Below are 21,801 nucleotides of genomic sequence, written 5' to 3'. Positions count from 1 at the left end.
CCCAGGCCTTGGCCAGTCTTCCAGGGGGCTCTGCACTTTAATTTAATTTTAAATGAAGCTTCTTAAACATTTTAAAACCCTTATTTACTTTACATACAACAATAGTTTAGTTATATATTATAGACTTATAGATAGAGATCTTCTAAAAACCTTCTGAAAGGTTGCCAACCGCTGGTGTAGTAAGTATCTACAGGCTATATCAGTGCAAGTGCAGCTGTAGTTTTTCTACTATAGCAGTGGTTCTCAAACTTTTTGTATTGGTGACCCCTTTCACACAGCAAGCCTCTAAGTGCAACACCCGCCCCGCCCCATAAATTAAATTCAGGTTTTTAATGTAATTTAATTTAACAGCGGCTTGGGGCTGACAGCTCACTGTGCATGGCTGCGTTTGGGGCTATCAGTCCCTTACCCCCACATAACCACCTCATGACCCCTCCCCCCAGTTTATCAGTCCCTGTACTGTAGCTATACCTTCACAGTGAGAATGAAAAGGTTTAACACACTGTGCTGTAGGGAGAAAAGAAGAGAACAAAGGGAAAACTAAAAAATGGGAGGGAAAGATTTTGACAGCTATGAATTGTTATGGATTTGGCTCAATGGAGAAGAGGAAGCTGGAGGAAACAAAGCATATAAGTATATACTTATATGCTTTGTTTCCTCCAGCTTCCTCTGTCCCTGTAGTAAGGATGAAGAGGGATTTCCCACTTTCCAAATGACAGAAGTATTTCACAAACATACACAGTACTAGAAAAATACATGTCTGCCTTGTAGGTAATAGCCATCTTCAATATATAAGGTGGCAGTTATCTGCCATATGATACATTTGCACAAGAGTGGGAAACGGAAACGTGGTCTAGCACCTCAGAGGAAACATCCACCTGCTCAACACATGCACTGAAATCTTAGTTGTCCACACTGACAGCAAATTAATTTTTCAAGTTTCCAGCAAGATTAAATTAATCAGGAAGTTTACATCTATTGCTGAGGTATAATGTTAATTTAAACATAGATTAAAGTTTGCTGTATGACAGTAAACTATAATTGGAAAAAAATATTTTGCTTTTAATTCTACAGAATATGTCTAAAGAGATCCTTACACTTCTTACTGGCTTTTCCTTTCCACAACACTGAACATACCCCTTCAATCCCACCATAGTTCTGTTTTTTTCCAGTGTTGAGAGAGACTAAAGTCTGGCCTTTTGAGTCTCTTAAAAAATGCCTTATCTTTGTCAAACTGCTCCAGTGTAAGTCATCTGGAAAGCTTTTTTACCTGAGACCAGAAGAAGAGACCAACTTGCAGTAAAGCATATCAAGAACAGAGGAAAAAAAGCAACACATGGCAGAGAATCATATGGATGAGTCAGTGAGAGAAAAAGGAATGATATGGAGGGAAGAGGGCGAGACAATGAAGAGTAAAATGAAATAGGATTCCCTCCCCCCCAAAGAAGATCAATGCATTGAAGAGAGTTAAAATCTCTTTAATATTACTTTCCAAGGGTACCAATTGCCATAGAGATGTAGCCCACAGAAAGGGAGAGGAGGTGGACCATGCGTTAGTCATCTCTTTTCTAAGTTGATGAAAGTTTAGAACATTTACAACATTGTGGTAAAAATGCTGCACTAGCACTCCCACAGTTGCCAGTGCCTGTGCATATCTATTAGCAGTAGTAGAAGAATTTAAAAAAATCCTCAGGGAAAAAAAGGGCAACAGGATTTGGAGCTACTACTTTAAATCATGGGATAAAATCTAGACCTAGCCATGACAAAGTGCTATCCAATGACTGTTAAATTAGTAGTGTAAAAGTTATCTATTCAACATAATAGAATCACAGTAACAGTACTTCCTTCTCTCTCACCACCTCATAGAAATGAAAAATGAAATCCCATAAGAGCTAGAATTCCTACACTAAACAAACCTTATCTATCTCAGTCCTTCTCTAATAGGTGGGCAAACAGATAGGCAAATAGATGGTACGCCCACATCTTGAATACTGTGTACAAATGTGGTCTCCTCATCTCAAAAAAGATATACTGGCACTAGAAAAGATTCAGAGAAGGGCAACTAAAATGATTAAGGATTTGGAATGGGTTCCATAAGAGGAGACATTAAAGAGGCAAGGACTTTTCAGCTTGGAAAAGAGGAGACTAAGGGAGGATATGATAGAGGTATATAAAATCATGAGTGATGTGGAGAAAGTAGATAAGGAAAAGTTATTTACTTATTCCCATAATACAAGAACTACTGGTCACCAAATGAAATTAATGGGCAGCAGGTTTAGAACAAATAAAAGGAAGTTCTTCACACAGCACACAGTCAACTTGGGGAACTCCTTGCCTTAGGAAGTTGTGAAGGCTAGGACTATAACAGCATTTAAAAGAGAACTGGATAAATTCGTGGAGGTTAAGTCCATTAATGGCTATTAGCCAGGATGAGTAAGGATTGGTGTCCCTAGCCTCTGTTTATCAGAGGGTGGAGATGGATGGCAGGAGAGAGATCACTTAATCATTACCTGTTAGGCTCACTCCTTCTGAGGCACCTGGCACTGGCCACTGTTGGTAGACAGGATACTGGGTTAGATGGACCTTTGGTCTGACCCAGTATGGCCATTCTTATGTTTTATAATATACACAGAAAATAAATATGTTCAACCTTTATTTTATACATAGCAAACTATAAAGGAAACATGCAAAAAAGAAAATGTATACTGAAATAACATGGAAGTAAAAAAAAAACAATTATGAACTGACAATGTTAAAAAGCTTTATAAGATAACAAGAAAATATACTTCAAAAACTTAGTATTAATTTTCTGTGCAATCTTATTTAGATCTCTGTATCCTAAAAGGTCAAGGCATCCAAAAGTGGAAAGAAAAAAATCACCTCTGTCCTTCTCATCCTTATACCTTTCCTTCTCTAATGAGTTCCACCCCAGTGTGTGGCCCATCTGTGAGGCTTTCCTAATTGGTTAAAGTTATCTTTGTTATTTATTTGTATTGTAGAAGCACCCATGATCCCCACTCATGGGCCAGGATCTGATTGGGCCAGGAACTGAACAACAGATGATTAAAAAAAAATCAGTCCCTGCCCCCAAAGCGCTTACAGTTAAGGCCCTCTCCTGCAAACACTTAACATGCACGTGTAACTTTATTACTGTGAGTGGTCGCACTGATTTACAGGGGATCCTCACAGTAGTAAAGTCAAGCATAAGAGTGTTTGCAGGATTGTGAGCTAACTCAGCTAAGCACTATATTATGAGATCTATCCACTCGATTCTAGTGAAGAAGGAATAATATCTTAAGAAGAAATTAAAGGCCTTTGCAATTCTGATGGGATTTAAATGTTCACTCTATTGTGTATTGCAAATGCATAGCTTAATCCTGTAAATACTTACTCATGAATATTATTATTTACTCATGTGAGTAAATATCAGTGGAAGATCAGGGTCTTAATTGTGTTGAACAAACTTGGGTTTGAGAGAATGAAAGATCCAATTCTGATTGTTTAAAATCATTTATCCCAAATCTTTACTCAAGGTAGCCCTCAGAAGGGCTAAATCAAAACTTGTGTCCCAGTTTAAAATACTGCTTTTTAAATTCATAAAAATTAACAGGATATAATAAAAATCATAGGTGTTTCAAACACCTTTCTGTAACTTGTTTCTATGAGAAAGCAAAACCTATATGGAAAAATATACATAAAAAACAACAAAACGCACCATATACTTTTACATATATGAAAAGACTAGGGCCTTGATCCTGAAACCCTTATGTCTATGCAGATATCCACTAGTCAATCTGCAGGACGGAAACATCAGAAGTCAATGGGGCTCCATATGGAATCATATTACAAAATTAAACTTAATTGACTTAAATAAAACTACTCATAATGCAAAAAATTAAATTCACACTTAAGTCTTTACAGATTCAGGGCTGTAATTTGTAAAGAAAAGAAGTCTATCAACAATTTGCAAAGTTAAATGATTATTTCAGAGACCAAAGTTTCTTAAAAACTAGGCACTAATAATCCTGTATAAAATATGTATCCATAAACATAATTTTGGCGTAAAAAATCAAACAAGACCAAAAAAAGATCACATTGAAAATACATAATTTACTCAAAAAGATTCTACATATGAAAAAAAAATTGAGGATCATGTGCCAAGCATTATATAAAATCAGTCACATCAATCCATCAGCATAGATAAAATCAAGAGTCATTTAGGCCCAGGAACACATGTATTTTTCCAACTCTTAATATCAGAATCCAAATGTTCACGGTTCAGATATCACAGCAATAAATTTGGATTCAAGGACCCTTTTAGCCTTCATCTAGTAAAAAACAAAATCCCAAATCTCACAATGCAATTAAGTCAACGGGGCTCCATATGAGTACTAGGGTCCACATGTATGCGTCACACTTCAGCATTAAGGCCTAAGGTGCAGATTTTGGAAAGAATAGGATTTATGCTCCAGGTGCTTTTGAAAATCCCACTAGCCACCTTTCGGCAACTACATTCCTTTAAAAATCTGGCCTTAAGAAACTACTTTAATACTTAAAAGAAAGAAAGAGTTCAAACACCACCAATCAAGTACATAATATTACTCAAAGTTAAATTTTATTTGATTTTAACCATAGTTGACTGTTTGATTCATTTTTAGTTCAATCAAAACAAATAAATTAAAGGCACTAGAGGAAAAAACAGCAAATATCAGAGCTCCTGAAACAAGTTGGCAGAAAAAAATCCTTAAGAGCATAGTATATTTTTCAACCAATTGAATCAGTCTGTTCTTTAGGTCTGAAGAAGTGGAAACTTGTTGCTTATTTCATTTAATTATCTTGCAGTTATACTGTCTTTACAAGGGTCAATTAATTGATTGTGAAGGTGTTAGAAGACAATGTTTTAATTGATTGTACTTCTGTGTTGATGAAGGAAGTGTAAATATTCTAATTAAGATAACCATTGCTTTCAGTTGATATTGTGACCTTTTGTTAGACAGAGACTAGCCTTGCATTCAGGAAATATAGACTGATACATTATGATATAATAGGACATGTATTAAATGTCTCATTTTGTAAAGAAATATCAAAACTTGTTAGTTAGGAGCCTTAAAATGATGATGTTAACACAACTCAGCTAACTTGTTTGTTCCCTGAGCATGATATTTATATTATAAAGTTTGCTGATAAATGCTGTCATGGTAACAGAAAGAAAAAAAAAACAAACAAAAAACCCTTAAAGACTGTGCAGACCTTTCAGTTGGTTTGATCCTTCAAATGGAAAAAGAATCCACTAATCCCCCAAATTCAGGGAAAGTATTATCAAAATTGATTTTATTCTATTGTATTATCATTTATAATAAATAAATAGATACTGTTTACTAATCATTCTAAGAAGTAATTTATCATATACCTTTTCTTTTAGCTATTTTACACTGACTCCTCCTCTGCCCAATATGATATATCTATTAAGGGAAGGAAAGGTGAAAATTGTATCATTGGCTGCTAATTGGCTGTAAGAAGTGTCAAATTAGCTGTGTAATTTACAATAAAATATAAAAACTGTGCTAAGGGTCTTGCTTTGAAATAATCTTGATTCTGTAGTGGGAGGAGGTGTATTGATTAGTATTTTAGAAATATTTAAATTATATAGCTATAAAATATCTTAAATAGAAAAGGGTTTTGATAAATATGGATCATGATGTTTTCACTTATGTTCTTTAGCTATTTTTGCTTTTAAAAATGCTACAGTATATAGTAAAGACTTTGTTACTTAGGTTTCTCACAAACTTGTCTACACTATTACGCGGGGTCGATCTAAGATGCACAACTTCAGCTATGTGAATAGCGTAACCGAAGTCGATGTACTTAGATCTACTTACCGCGGTGTCTTCACTGCAGTAAGTCGACAGCTGACGCTCTCCCGTCGACTCTGCTTGCGCTCCTCGTTCTGGTGGAGTACCAGAGTTGATGGGAGAGCATTCACAGTTGATTTATCATGTCTAGACGCGATAAATCGCCCCCCGCTGGATTGATTGCTACCCGCCGATCCGACAGACAGTGTAGACAAGCCTAAGAGTACTATATCATAGTAATCTAATAGTCTTAAACAGTGTGCTTTAGAATACTTAACTATTGAATAATATTATCTAATTAGAATTCATTTAGAGAAATTTGTCATTCTAGTCTACATACAATTTTCAAAATACTTTGCTTTAAAAAGTCAAGCTTTCTAAGTAACATTCTCTAATTAACTTATGTCTTTTAAATGTTTTTTGTTTTAAGTGTATACTATTTTGCCAAAAAGTTTAAAATTCCAGTGACGTAAAACTTCTAAAGTATTCCTAAATATCTTGCTGTTTTAGAGTCTAGTGAATGGTATTCAGGGCCGGCGGTATCATTTAGGCAGCCTAGGCAATCGCCTAGGGCGCCAGGATTAGTGAGGGGGCGGCATTTTGCCGGGGGGGCGCAAGCGGCTCCGGTTGACCTGCCGCAGGCATGCCTGCGGAGGGTCCATTGGTCCGCGGCTCCAACAGACCCTCTGCAGGAATGCCTGCAGCAGCTCCACCGGAGCCGCGGGATCAGCGCGGGGGCAGCGAAATGGCCATGCGCCTAGGGCACGAGAAACCCTGGTGCCGGTCCTGATGGTATTGGCCTGTGGGATGGTGAGACCAGAGGAAGAAGGTTGCTAAAATATTTTAGTAATAAGAAATGGCTGGCATTAGCTGCTGGTCTGAATGTTGAAAATATGTAGAACTTGCAGTAAAACAACTCAAAACTTAGGCCATGGCTACACTGGCGCGCTGCAACTTTCTCACTCAGGGGTGTGAAAAAAACACACCCCTGAGCGCTGCAAGATACAGCACTGTAAAGCGTCGGTGTAAACAGTGCCGCAGCGCTGGGAGCGCGGCTCCCAGTGCTGCAAGCTAAACCCCATGAGGATGTGGAGTATGTGCAGCACTGGCACTGCGACTACACTCACACTTCAAAGCGCTTCCGTGGCAGCGCTTTGAAGTTTCGAGTGTAGCCATACCCTCAGTAATCATAATGAAAAAATGTCTTAATATTTTTATATTGCTGTTATCAGTAAAATTAGAAACTCTAAATCTCATATTACAATGAAGTATTTCTTTAACTGTTGGCACAAAGCCCAGTTTCCCTTCACTTTCAGCCCTAGTGTTTGAGGATGTACCATTATTAGAGTTTACTGAGACTCCAGACAGGTGGGAGCATTACCTAAAAAAGAAACATTTTTGCTTTTATGGGGGAGGGGAGGGAGAAAGGGAACCTGAGTGATTGAACAGCTTAAACATCCCTACTCAGAAAAGTGCCTGAGCCGGACTGGATTTGAACGTAAAAGAAATTACAAACTTAAACATTTATACAAGTAATAATTAAGAATATTAACTGAAAAGTGAGCTTTCTCTCCTATGTCCAGGTTGTGTGCAATACTAGCTACTTAGAAGTTGGAGAATTTTTCTGAACAGATCTTGTATGAAAGTCACAGAACAAGGACAAAGCTTGAGTCACTCTAGTCTGAATGAAACCAAACTCTAGATTCTAATATTTCAGTAATCCTACATAGATTATTAATCAGAATATAACTATGCAGAAGACTGTTTAGATCCCTAAGCATTTTCAGCATTGCTATATTTATAATCTTAAAACTCTTTTGATTTTTAAACTTTAAAAAAATGCTGTAGGTAAATGTCCCTTCATATTTTTCTTCACTTAAACTAACTCCTGAATCTAAAGTAGAGAATACAAGAGCAAAGATTATGCAGATTTTTTTTAATGATCTGCAATGTGAGCTTTGTATTAAACAAACAATGAGTAGCTAAACTACTTGTCCTTTCTCTTCTTTTTGTGTGACAAAAAAAGTTAACTGATGCAGTTTTTTTCATTATATGGGTGTCTCTTAGTTCTTGTACTGTCATATAGTTCAAAGTTGCTTGGTGAAATTCATATGCTTTTAAACAAGTGCAGTATGTAACTGCAGATATTATCTATGAATTACCATTCCTAAATGAGGAATTAGGCTACCAAGAAGTCAACTGGAGTGTGGCTATTAATTTCAGTGGGATCAATATGAGACTGGTGAATTAAAAAGTTTTACTGGTATAACAAGGTCTGTCCGGGATGTGATCCTCCTGCCCCACAGTTATTGGTAATAACAGTAGTCTGGATGCATTTATACTGATATATTTTATTTTTATTCATAATCTAGAATAAACTCTAGTGATAAGAACTTTTATATTGGTATAACTGCAACAACACTAGGGGTTTTTGCTGTTCTAACTACACCAATATAAAGTAGTACTATTTTTTAGTGTGGTCAAACAAGCCCTAAAATCTTTTATTAAAAGAAAGCTGCACTTGCACTGGTGTAGCCTGTAGATACTTACCACACCAGGGGTTGGCAACCTTTCAGAAGTGATGTGCAGAGTCTTCATTTATTCACTCTAATTTAAGGTTTCAAGTGCCAGTAATACATTTTAATGTTTTTAGGTCTCTTTCTATAAGTCTATAATGTATAACTAAACTATTGTTGTATGTAAAATAAATAAGGGTTTTTAAATGTTTTAGAAGCTTCATTTAAAATTAAAATACAACTATCAATATCGATGCCGCCAGCAGAAGGACTGGGGGTACCGCTGCGTGAGCTGCGGCTCGCTGAGCAGCCCGCGGTACAACCGCCACCTCGCTCGCGCTGCGGAACTTCGAGCGCGGCTGCGCCTGAAAAGCCACTAAACACAAACCCCTAAAACCGCGCCCCGCACTGCCGCCCCCGGGGGACAATATGGCAGCTGTCCCCGCCCGCCTCCAGAGTCGGGCCGCTCACGTGAGCGCTCACGTGCCCGGCGGGGGAGGAGGGTTGCTTCCGGAAGTGCTCGGCGCGGGCAGAGCCGGGTTTGGGAGGCTGCGGAGCGGGGCTCCGGCCGGGCTGGTGCGGGCTGCGGGGATGGAGATCATCAGGAGCAGTGAGTGACGGCGGGGTGCGCGCCGGGCGGGGGCTGGTTTCCCAGGGCCTGACCTCACCGCTCTCCGGCTGGGCCGGTCCCCGGGCGGGCCCCGAGAGCGTCCTCGGTGCCGTGGCCGGCCCGTTCGCGTAGGAGCTGGGGCTGCGCTGTGCTCGGGGGCTGAACGTGCCCCCGCCAGGAGGCTCCTGGTTCCGAGGAGGGGGGAATCCCCGCGAGAGGGCGCCAGGCAGGGCAGGCTCAGCCCAGCCGCCCCCGAGTGAGGGGCCGTGGAGCGGTAGGTGGGCTGCGTGCCGCTGCCTCACAGGGGTCGGGGCGCCACGCGTGGGCTGTGCCGCGGTACGTGGCTGAGCTGTGACCTCCGGCCCGCTGTCTGCGCCCCAAAGCCCGGCCCTTGTGCTGCTGCCTGAGGCCCTGCGCTGACGCGGGCCGTGGCCTGTATGCGCTCGGGGAAACCGCGGAACGTGAGGCGAGTCGTTGGGCGCTCTGCATTTGGCCCTCACCTCTGCAGGCCCGGGGTTGTCGGTTTATCTCTAAAACGATGGTTCTCCTTGCAACTGGACACCGAGTCTCTTAAACAGGCTGCGAGACAGAGGGTGGCTCTCAGGGCCCTGCTGTCTAGCTCCGGTGGGGTGGGATGGATGTTCCCGAGTTGATAACAGCCTTGTTCTCAGGGATGTTTGTAATGATTTCTTTATAGATTTTAAGGATAACCTAAATAAAGTGTATGAAGCCATCGAGGAAGCAGACTTTTTGGCTATTGATGGTGAATTTTCAGGTACTGTTCAGATTATTTTATGAACATCATAGATTTGGAATTAGGGGTGCTGGGGTGGTGCCATGCCCCCTGACTTGAAGTGGTTTTCTTATATATGGGATTTACAGTTTGGTTCATGGCCTCTTAGCATCCCCCCTATAAAAATTGTTCCAGCACCCCTTGTGAAGAGGGAGTATTAGCAAATGGGCTAACAGAGATCTGCTGTAATGAGTCTGCAGCCACTTGGCTTATGGACTTCCTATTGCTGTTAGATATAATAGTTGTCTTTAGACTTTTCTGTTGTTGTACGATGCCTGAATAGGAAACAGAAATACTTAAAAACAAAAACTAGGTCAAAATGTTAAGTTAAACACTGTACATATGGGTTATGTATTGAATAAGAGAGGCCAACAGTCACTTAACAATATTTTTCACACTCCTGTTGGTTTGTCACTTCATTGACTCTGTTTCTGGCTTCAGTAATGTGGCTTGAGACCCATCACCATCGCGTCATTGGTACCACATACCATTCTATCTAATGAATGACACAAGTGAGGCTTTCATAGTTTTCCCTAGAACATGGCTTCACTGCTAGCGTGTTGTCTTCTCTGAACTCACCAGATTGTTTATGTAGAATGATATCATTTATTTAGCTTTTGTTTAAAGAGGATGCTCACCTGTAATGGAAGAGGTTTATTTTCAGTTGAATGGTAACTTATACACATGTAATGTAATATTATGTTGGTTATATAGTGGCAGACTTCTTAATAATTGTCCTTTGTTGCTTCCCCTCACCCACTGTCTTCAAATAGCTTTATTTTTATGTAATATTTCCTATATTTTTTAGGAATCAGTGATGGGCCATCTGTTAGCACGTTAACCAATGGCTTTGACACACCAGAAGAAAGGTATCAAAAACTTAAAAAGGTAAATGTAAAACTTAAGAGTTAAAATGAAACTATTTTAAGTATTTTGCCATCCTTGGTAGGAGGTGCAATGTATCTGAGACTAGAACAAACTGTTAGATTTGTTAGTAGTATATCAGTATGTCACGATAGGCATTATTCTGAGACAAATTAACTTCTGCTTCATTCTAAATAGTACTCATAGATTAAAAACTTGAATTCCAGCAGTAAAAATAGGCTAAATGTTTAACTTTGCCTGTAGTCTAATATTTGGCTGCTGACAGGATGTTGGCAGGGACACAGTGGAGACAAGTAGGATTTTAAATTTACATTAGGTTAAAATAGTTATTGATTAAAAACAATACTTTTGATCTATTTAGTCTACAGCAGTGGTTCTCAACCTGTGTTCCAGAGCCCACATAATGTATTGTGGGCCATATACCTGGCTCACAGTGGTCAATAGGTTGAGAACCACTGGTCTACAGCAATTAGTGAGTGTTTCAGTAAGGCCTTGCTTATCCTGTTAAACAGGAGTCTGGCAATGTCTATGCTAACTGTCTTGAGAGCCTCCAGCATTGGTCTAACACTGGTCTAACAGTGGGCAGGTGCCAGATGTCATGGGGTCAAGCGCCTGTGTTCAGTCTACATTAGTTCTTTTGCCAATGTAAGTGTCATTGACGCTAGGCCAGCGATTCTCAAACTATGAGGTGGTCCTCCCAACAGCGGTGTACGAATACGTTAAGGGGAAGCATGAGCTGAGTGCCTTTTTTGGGGAGTTCTGGCTGTCAGCTGGCTGGGGCTTGTGCAGAAGGGCCATGACAGGAGGCTCTCCTCCCCCTCGCCAGGAGGCAACTCAGGCTTTCCTTCCCTTGCGCCCTAATCCCTCATCTGGAGGTGGCAGGGCTCTGGTTGACAGTCATGAGATGGCATCAGCTTTAGTAAGGGTGGCAATGGGGTGCTAAATCTGCTGTGAAGTGATAGTGATGAATATCACTTTTCACACTGTCATCCTTACTTCTGTGCTGCTGCTGGCATACTGCTGCCTTCAGAGCTGGGCGCGCAGCCAGTGTTCTCCACTCTGCCTTCAGAGCTGTGTGGGTGTGTGTGTTTGTGTTTGTGTAAATTACTACAGACACAAAGAAGGAGGACTCAATCAAATAAGCTTGAGAACTCTCATGCTAGACAAATAGTGGAAGGTGGGAATCTGATATCTGACATTGTACACAAGGCCAGATTGCCTGTGTGTGTAAAAAGGTGTTATACCAATTATATTAGACCAGTAAAAACCAGCAGGATCTTATTAAAGGGGACAAGACAAAGACGCCACATTTATTATGATAACAATTTGATTTATGACTAATAACTAATATCTTAATTCTTATACACACACATTATACCTAATACCTACACACACACACCCACCCACCCACCCATCAGATGTTCTGCAGCTGCTGCATAGTTACCAGTCCTGAAGACAGGTTAAGTTCATAGCTTGATTTTGTAGCTTGGGTTCGTCGCTTGTGGCGGCTAACTGGCCAGGAAAGCCAGGCACAAGGACAAGCTGGCTCTCTGTTGGGCAGACACTGATGTCCTTCCATGTTGGCAGCAGAATGTTACCCAGAGTCTCTCATCTCACCCTTCTTTTTTATAGGCTTTTACTTTGGATTCAAAGTCTATAGGTCTTGCTGTGTCATGCTGCCTCTGGGTTTAGATTGATCACCCATCAATTGCAAGCGTGACTTTCAGCCTTGAACCTGGCTTTGATCTTCCTTCTGTTGTCATTTTCTTTTTAAGGTGGATGCTTCTTACTTTGTTTAGGGCTGTTGTCTAGGTCTTCAGCCGTTGGTATTTGAACCTTATCTCATCAGGACAGGCTGGGGCTGGAGGTTGATTCCATCATTCATACATACCTCATTCACACATCTAAACTAAACTAATAAGATTACAGCAGGGTTTGCAAAAATGAAGGTTGGAGGAAGCTTTTACGAAATGGAGTGAGTGTTTTAAAATGGGGTTTGAATTACAATATGGAACAGAAGTTACAGTGTAGGCAAGTGTAGTGAATGGTGAACAGAAGTTACATTAATAAAGTGAACAATTAAAAACAATTTCATTTATCAGTTCTACAAAGGGAGGGAGGGAGAGAGGAAGAAACCACACACCACCAAACAAGAACCCTTTGGGCAGCTGCCAGATGAAATGGGGAAAAGAGAGAATTGCAACTTGGTGCTAGGGCTTGTTTAGATGAACAGTTAAGATTCAGCAAGCTGGGGTATAAATCTACAGTGCTCCAGCATGCGACGCACTTACTGTCCATGTGTACTTACTGCTGCACAATAACACAAAGTGCACCAGAGAACTTTTAGTGTGCAGCAGCAGGGTCCACGCAGACTGTCACTGCTTGGCATGCTGAAGTGCTGTAGATTAGATTTATACCCCCACTTGCTGTGCACTAGCCTACCACATAGACGTGACTTTAGAAAGGGTGTTGTGGCAACACCTTACACTTACAGCTTCAGTAGTCAAAGTTGTTAATAGGTATCTTTCCCCCCGCCCCCTCCCAAAATACTACTATCTTCTACTGGAAGTGCTTAAATTACTTCTCAGATCTTGGGGTTAAGTTGACTGTCAGTCATGAGAAGGAAAATGCCAGAAGCTTTCAGTACTGTTTAAAACTAAGATTATATCTCATAAAGGGAAGGAGCCCTTTTCTTGTAAAATACTTGTTACGCTTATGAGCATGCATATTTGCTGTTAGCTATAAAAGCTACTACATTTATCCCTTTAAAGAGACTGGCCCCAACACTACATTTTTAAAGCAAGAATTTACCAAACTTAAATCGTATATCTGTATATTTTATCTGCTATTGTTAGAGGTTACAGTTAGGATGATTAGAATTCAAGATATTAGAAGAATAGTTCTATTTTGCATTTTGTTTACTTTCTGGATTTTTTAGCTCTTTGTGTACAGTTCTGCTGTCTCCGCCTGAATAGTCTATCAGGCTCACCTCTTGTGGGTTATTTCCCTTCTCCATTGCTATACACACAACTTTTGGAAAGGTAGCTGTAACATTGGAAAAGCTGTCAGGAGGTAGTTGAGGCATGTACATCCTGAGAACCTAGTTTGAAGTTGAACAGATCAAGTTGGTGGTGTCCCTTTAATATAAATAGAAAAGAACTTGTTTCTAAAAAGCTGGTTTTAGTTCATACCTTTGCAATAATGGAAACTGAAACAATATTGCCCTACTGCATGAGAAACAAAGTGAAAATTTAGTCCATTCACTGTCGAAGCCGAGTGAAGTGCAGAAAAAAATTGCAAAAATGAAGAAAAGGTAAAAATGAAATGCTAAACTTCAGAAGAAAACTAGAATGTTATTGGTAAGAAGAATTTTCTTTTTAAATATGAGACTTACGTAGCCAAAGGTCATTTTTAAACTAAGGTATTATGCCAAGGCATTTTCACTTGAGGTAACCTAGTAGTGCCGATATTTATCAATAAGGTACAGATATCTGAGGTTCAGACAGTTTTTTCCCAGAGTGCCTCTTAGTTGCATTTCAAAATATATTGTAACCATTATTCTCACTTATTTTTCCTTTTCAGCATTCCATGGATTTCTTGCTTTTTCAGTTTGGCCTTTGTAGTTTTAAATCTGACCACACAGAAGCTAAGTATGTTGTTTCCTTGACTAACTTTTTTTTATACTAGGTAATATTGATAAGCTCTATTTTGACTTGTAACTCTTACCTTTCACAGATATATAATGAAATCATTTAACTTCTATATTTTTCCAAAACCCTTCAATAGAAGTTCACCAGATGTCAAGTTTGTCTGTCAGGTTAGTGGAAAAACAGGTTTATATGTATTGCTATTGGAAAACTTTTCAAAATGGTTTTTGGGGAACTTCTGTAGTGGTGTCAATTTTGGTTAGTCCCTCAAGCATTTTTGCCTATGTGTAATTCCCTCTTCATGAATTTTTTTCCCCAGTGCATAGAGAAGGAAGCAAGTTTCGCTAAAAAAAGTCTTAGTGGGACCATATTCTATAAATGAAGAAAACTAGGGTGAAAAATGAAGTAAAGGTCATGCCTCTTTTTAAACTCCTGCTGCTTAATACAGGTCTTAGTTTTTTCTGGTGACAGGTGACAGTCTGAAGCTGACAATCAGATTTATGACATTTATAAAGTATTTTCTTATCCAGCTTTTTTATTGATTTCTCTTCTTATCCATTCTTATTCTCCCTCTCTCTCTCATTGCTTCCCAAAGCTGTTGTGAGAATTTCTGGATTCATGGGATTTTGCCACACCAGTTCCTTCACTTGATTCCTATTCCCCCTCCACCTCTGGTCCCTCCCTCACAATTCTTTCTCTCCTATGTCTTTATTTTTCTCCTGTCTCTCATCCATACCTTATTAAAAATATAATCAGTATACCAAAGATTGGGATTCATAGCCAGTGCTAAGCTCTAAAGGAAAGGCAGCAGACATCATCAGTGTATAGCCTCATGTTTTGTCCACCTGACTCTTTTTTCTAACAGTTGTTGAACCTTTGTGCCAGAACAAAGAATGGTACAAGTCATGTGTAGCTTGGTAGAGCCCAGAATGCACTTCTCTTCTTATGACAGAAAGTTGATTATGTATTTTAAAAAAAAATCTATATAGTAATAGATAGATACGTAGAAAGCTTTACGCTCCTTTCCATCCTTATTACCATTATATTGTGTTTTGCCTATGGCAGAAACTATTGCCTTGCTGGTTTCCATGTTGCCCTGGATATCATGAGTCTCATTGCCAAAATGGCTCCTATAGATGCATTTATAAGGTTTTTGGTTGGAAGGGTACACTTTAAACAATCCTGAGCTTCACTTGGCTCTCTGGGCAAACTAGAGACTCTGTAGCTTCTAACTAAAATCAAAATGGTGCATCGCTTCAAAGTGGCTTTTTTAGTATAATTTAAACAGTGTACTACATGTTAATTGGTATTATGGTGGGTTTGATGTTAAGGTTTTGGGATGTATTGTTGTTCATAGTGCACAAGCCATGGATTATCTGTTAGGAACAAGTACGCGACAAAATACTGATGGAGAGATTTAATTATGAATGACTTGTTCTACTCTATTAAACTTTATCTTTTAATAAACTATTTCATTGCGCAGACTAACTGTCCAAGTATTAGGTTAGTGAACTCAAGAAAAAGAAAAAAGTTAGTATAGGTTTTTTAAAACAAATATATTTGAGAAAAGTACCTGGGTTGTTCTTTAATTGACCTTGGAAATTTCAGTGGTGTACAACCAGTCACAAAGCTGTTTTTTTTGTTCTTTTTTTTGCAGAGTTCAAGTATAGACTTTTTAGCAAACCAAGGTTTTGATTTTAATAAAGTTTTTCGCAATGGTAAGCTTTCTTTCATTTTACAACCTGTTTTTATAGACTATCTTTCTTTTCCTCCATTTCCTGTTTAAAACAAAAGGCAAAACATGTACATTTTGACCTTTTGGTAAAGTTGCTAAGGTTATAGCTTATTTGGTGTTTTAATAATGCAAATGAAGTTCTATATAGTGTTTGTTGGGGGAGAAGGGAAAGTGACTAGGTCCATCTACATTTTCTTAGAAACAGCTGAATGCGTACTTGTTTAAGCATAGTTTGGTGATAATTGTTTTTCAGTGGTCAAACATAAACCAAAATTGTAATCTTTCCAAAAGAACTTTCCTATAGGTTTTACTGCTGGAACAATGGCATTTTCTAGCTTGTCACTGTAAAATTAAGGACTAGATAACTGTGATACTTAATATGACAGTGCCAGAGTCATTTGACTTGTTCCTCAATTTAGGAACCTATATAATGCCACTGTTCTGCTTAACACTTCCCTATTTCAGCAGGTTTCTTAAGGTAATTAGTACCTGCAGGGCTCTGATATTTTGCAAATCTTTTCTGTGAGATACATAGCAAGTACTTCAAAGCTCCTTGACATCTATAGCAATCTGTGGCCCTGATGCTAAACTGTATCCATGTGGGTAGATCCCTATTCCTTATTTATTTGCTTTGTGGTAGCACTTAGAAGCCCCGGTCATGTATCAACAATTTGAAGGCCCATCAAATTCAGTGAGGTTCTGTACAGAAATAGGGATCTGCCTGTGAGGATCAGATTGCAGGAGCAGGGCCTAAAGTGCCTGTGACTCATTTAGACTTGAAGGTGCCAGCTGCTTTGGCTCTCTCAAAAGAAATCCATTGCAACTAGAGATACAGAAAGGAAAACTTAAAAGAAAGATTTGAGGGATACAGATTTCTCTCCCCCACACCTCCCAATTTATAGGGTGTAACATGACCGGGTTAGTGACTAAGCCTCTCTGAGCTGTGCAGTATTTGCTTGCTTTTAATGATAAAACCTGTACAATGTTTTTCTTAGGAATCCCATATTTAAATCAGGAAGAGGAAAGACAATTACGGGAGCAGTATGATGAAAAACGTTCTCAGGCAAATGGTGCAGGGACTCTATCGTACATTTCCCCTAATGCCACAAAGTGTCCTGTGACTATTCCTGAGGATCAGAAAAAATTCATTGAGAGAGTGGTGTAAGTGGAAATATAAAAATGAAAACATGTTATCCTAATGTGTGCACACTGTTCTTTATGTGGTAGTCCCCCATTCTAAAGTTGCCTAAAAACTTGAAGTTGCCAGTGTTCTGATTCTAAATTTGTCAGTCTTAACAAAATATTCCTTTGAATGAGAGGGTTTGCCTGGGAAACTTCTGTTTCTTTTAATCGGGCTTTTTTGCTGCTTATCTGCAACTTTCAGTAATCTGTCTTCAGCTACATCAAGGCTACTTAAGTTGTTAGTTATATTTTTGACTCTTGATGGTATTATTAGTTTTCCAAAACCTCTGCTAAAGTTTAATCCAATTCTTAGTTTGTGATCTTGGATGGAAAATAATGGCCATGTATGTTCTGGCCCTCAAATATGAAGGCATTTAAGTCTACACTTGGTTTCTGTTTTAGATTTCTTAATCATGCAAGATTTCATATTTCATATTTATTACTATACTAATGTCTCTAAAAATGAAAATATACACACACATATTAATGATATAATATTTATAGAATGTCTTAAATATTTCATTACTCCTTATAAAGATTTGCCTTGCCTTTTGGCATATATCACTAAATGCTTTTTTGACAATAGTGTTGTATTAGTAAAAGCAAAAAATAATCTGTTCGTTCTGTTTTTCCTGGAGGGAGCAAATAGAAGATTTGTTACAGAATGAAGAAAACAAGAGTTTGCAGTTGGAGCCATGCACAGGGTCAGTTTCTGAAAATAAACACTAATTCTCTGGTAAACAGAGAACTCCGAACTGTCTCTGTGTAAGAAATTAGGTCTGACCTACTAGCCAGCTATGTGGGGGGCGACGGGGAGCCTCTTACGGCAGGTCTACAGATGTCAACAAATTTATCCCTTCTTAGTCCTAGCAAAAACTGTTTGACTTAGCACTGAAAGTAAAGACTTGCTGTCATGGAGCTTTGGTATCTTTCATTGCTTAAAAGGTCTAAACTTGCAGATGTTCATCCTGAAGTACTGCAGTGGTGGCAACATACTAAGGGTGATATACAGTATGCACATGGCATTATTTGAATATACATACATTTTACAGTCGTCTATCCTGAAACACTGTTATAAGTCGAAGAGGTGCTCTTCATAAATAATACTTTAATTGGAATTTAGGTAAAGTATCAAATTTCCTCTAGTGCCTTTTCTATTGATTATCAAGATGACTTTTTAAAACTCCTTTTTCCTTTTTAGTCAATATACTTCATGAGTCTGCATATTTTTTGAAACTGCTCCTGGTGATACGAGGTGGCTCTTGTGCATGTGAAATATTATACAGATTGGGATATTGTATTACGAGGCCCACTATCATTGGATCTATAGTTATTTCTTAACTAACCATAATGAAAAAGGGAGTACACCGCTACCCTGCTATAACGCGACCTGATATAGCACGGGTTCGCATATAACGTGGTAGAAGCGAGGCTCCAGCAGCACTTTAAAGGGTCCAGGGCTCTGGCTGCTGCAGGGAGCCCAGGGCCCTTTAAATCACCGCTGGAGCCCTACCGCCGCTACCCCCAGGCTCTGGCAGCGGGGCTCAGGCAGTGCTTTAAAGGGTCTGGGACTCTGGCTGCTGCGAGGAGACCCAGGCCCTTTAAGTCACCGCCAGAGTCCTGCTGCTGCTATCCCAGGAATGTGGCAGTGGGGCTGGGCTGGCAATTTAAAGGGACCGGGCTTCCCGCAGCGGCCAGAGCCCCAGGCTCTTTAAATCACCTCTGCAGCCCTGCCACCACTACCCAGATATAACGGCGTTTCACTTATAATGCGGTAGGGATTTTTGGCTCTCCACGACCGCGTTATATCAGGATAGCGGTGTAGTTATTCCACCTAAATAGACTTGAGTGAATAATACTTAGAAAAATGTTTGTTTTGTTTTGTCAACTATTAATTTTTGGCTAGTCATTCTCATCAGAAAGGCAGATATGTGTGCAATAAGATGTAAATCAATTTCTCATTGGAAAATTAGACTAGTGTTTAGCCTTTTAAGTGCACTTTAAAATACTATATGATAACACCATGAGCTGTTTTTATGTTCACTGCATGAATTTTTAACATAAATTTGTCTTTATTTGACTTTGAAATATTTATATACGAGAACCATTAATACCATTACTCTTTTCTGCTTTTAAAGATTTCAGAGGAAACTAATTTATCAGACCTTGAGCTGGAAGTAAGTTACTAGTGTTAACCTCTTACCTTACCTACTGTATATCTGTGCTGTTTTTAACATGAAATAAATCGGGATAAAAAGCTAATCTATGCTTAATCTCATATCCATTATATTTAAATTGTTTCTCTTCTTAAGCAGCCTTGTAATAGGGCTAAACTGAACTAATGCTTACAAGCGTGGAGTTCTTAGGGGTTCATTAGAATCCTTTTTTAATTGAGCATATTTCTAGTCTACCACTTATAATTATTAAAATAGTTGTAAATTGAACGGTACAATTAGCAGATTAGAGTGATTATGTAATATGTGACTCTTAATGTACAATGTGCAGTTATTGTAAACAACTGTAGAGCGGGAATGTATTACTGTATAGATAGTGGGATTAATTTGAATGATAATTAATTCTATAAGGTGTTGATAGTGCTGTTATATTTATGGGTGATATTGTGGGAGATTGTTTCAAGTTGGCAGTAGTTCTTAAAATCCTGTCTTTAGAGGTTGTTCTTAGCAAAAATTTTGTGCTGATTCTCATCTTAGAAGTAAATGATATTAAAAAAGCTGTTGAAGCCATTTGAGTAATGGAGATGGGATGAGGTCTTTAAGCTGCTTAACAAATATATTTCCATGTTTTCCTTACCATTTTTGTTGAACATGAGGAAGTTACTCTAAAATACTTGTTTGGATATCTGCACATTGACATAATGACGTTTTGCATTTTTTTTATCATTGTGGCAGATTTATTATTGTTTTAACGGCTTTGCCTACACTCTCGCTGCAAGATGACGGCTTACTGTGGAATTTGAAATACTTAGGGTACTTTAGAGACTAACAAATTTGTTTGGGCATAAGCTTTTTGATGAAGTAGGTTTTAGCCCATGAAAGCTTATGCCCAAATAAGTTTGCTAGTCTCTAAGGTGCCACAAATACTCCTCATTCTTTTTGCTGATACAGACTAACACGGCTACCACTCTGAAACCTGTGGAATTTGAGTGTATGTGCATTCCTGAATGGGTAACTTAGTAACTGCTTTTTTGAATAAGTTTTTCTGTTTCTGACAAAATGCACATCAGATTACACAGATTGGTTTAATTGCACTGAAGTCAAGAAATTGAGTTAGAGTTCTCTCAGCAACAGTTCATCTATCTGCATAGTATATTAAGAAACTAACACTAATTGTTGAAATTCTTGAGCTACACAAGAAGGCCAAATTATTGAATACTTTGGTACTTTGAATTTGCCGACTTCATTTTGGTTAAAAGCTGCCTTACTAATTTTTGCATTTAATATTAAGCCTGTCTGTAACCTTACTACAAGTTGTGTAGCTATAAAAATTAGCCTAGCTGAAGATGGAGCTTCAGTATACTACCTGCCAAATTAGTCAAAAACTGTAGTTTACTTTTCACTGTTTACTGTAGGTATCCAAAAGGTATCCATGTTGAAACTCTGGAGACCGAGAAGGTAATTAATTGACTAACAACATACTGGCTTAGATGCTTGTTCTGTGTAAGCGAAATGTTAGTCCTAATGAAATTTCATGCTACTTGACCTCTAAATATGTCTGCTGAATCTTTGTTATGGAAACTTTTAAACTTTCATTAAACTATGATAAAATACTTTTGAATAACCTTTTGGACTGACTTTAAAATCCATGAGGTATAAATACAAATATATGACTTGTATATTTATATTAAAAGTGTATGAGTGGAAACTATAATGGCTATTTAACATTTAGTACATTGAGAAGGCTTGGTCAGCTGAGTGGTTTGAAAACAGAACAATAATTGCAGCAGATATTAAGCATTAACTGTTTCTCAAAGAGCTAGGTCAACAATATGAACCCCAAATCACCTGAAAATACTGGATTAGAAAACCACACTAAAACCTAAAGTTATAGGGAAATTTAGTATGATTAATGTTTTCATTCCAACCAAAAAGCATATTTCCCTTAGGCTTCATTATGTGAGTAGATTCAACTCAGATAGCGTTGTTAAAATTATAAGTCCCTAGAAAAAAGTAGTTTTATAAAAGAAACACGGTAATAGGTAAACTGTTGCAGCTAAACTCCGAGTATAACAGATGCAATTTAGCTTGGTTTGCAGTAGAAATTTAGATCACAAATTGTGATTGGTTCATGTATTAGCATTGGGATTCTGTTTTAGTTTCTCACTTTTTTTTTGTCAAGCTATTCCTGGAATAATTTACTTATGTCATTACTGCTTTCAGAAGGAAAGATACATTGTTATTAGCAAGGTAGATGAAGAAGAGCGCAAAAGAAGAGAACAGCAGAAACAAGCAAAAGAACAGGTAAAATTTTTAGTGTCCTTGTTCTTTCTTAAGGTAAAGAAAATGCTATTAGTTTTAATTGAAATGTTGGAACTGGAAAAGACCTGACTGACTTGAATTCCAC

At 38.6% G+C, this 21,801-nt stretch overlaps 1 protein-coding gene across 8 annotated transcripts in view; it reads left to right on the top strand.

Annotated features, from left to right (window-relative positions):
- The first annotated feature begins 8,861 nt into the window (after positions 1 to 8,861).
- Positions 8,862 to 21,801, top strand: part of PARN (poly(A)-specific ribonuclease) — a 143,381-nt gene continuing 130,441 nt past the window's right edge. For 7 of the 8 annotated variants that reach the window (XR_007776297.1, XM_050967742.1, XM_050967741.1 and 4 more), the window contains exons 1-11: positions 8,881 to 8,978; positions 9,676 to 9,753; positions 10,580 to 10,659; positions 14,239 to 14,306; positions 14,392 to 14,473; positions 15,961 to 16,021; positions 17,034 to 17,199; positions 17,859 to 17,924; positions 19,359 to 19,397; positions 20,810 to 20,852; positions 21,618 to 21,698. Coding sequence is in view for 7 of the 8 variants with exons in the window: in XM_050967742.1 (XP_050823699.1) it covers positions 8,960 to 8,978; positions 9,676 to 9,753; positions 10,580 to 10,659; positions 14,239 to 14,306; positions 14,392 to 14,473; positions 15,961 to 16,021; positions 17,034 to 17,199; positions 17,859 to 17,924; positions 19,359 to 19,397; positions 20,810 to 20,852; positions 21,618 to 21,698 (783 nt within the window). In the remaining variant the exon portion in view is untranslated. Of the gene's footprint in view, positions 8,979 to 9,675; positions 9,754 to 10,579; positions 10,660 to 14,238; positions 14,307 to 14,391; positions 14,474 to 15,960; positions 16,022 to 17,033; positions 17,200 to 17,858; positions 17,925 to 19,358; positions 19,398 to 20,809; positions 20,853 to 21,617; positions 21,699 to 21,801 lie in introns of all 8 variants that reach the window. The other variant, XM_050967739.1, reaches the window with a different exon arrangement.

The sequence above is a fragment of the Gopherus flavomarginatus genome, chromosome 9, assembly GCF_025201925.1.
Source record: "Gopherus flavomarginatus isolate rGopFla2 chromosome 9, rGopFla2.mat.asm, whole genome shotgun sequence".
Lineage (NCBI taxonomy): Eukaryota > Metazoa > Chordata > Testudines > Testudinidae > Gopherus > Gopherus flavomarginatus.
The sequence above is the reverse complement of the archived record's forward strand: the minus strand, read 5'-3'. Positions and strand labels throughout refer to the sequence as shown.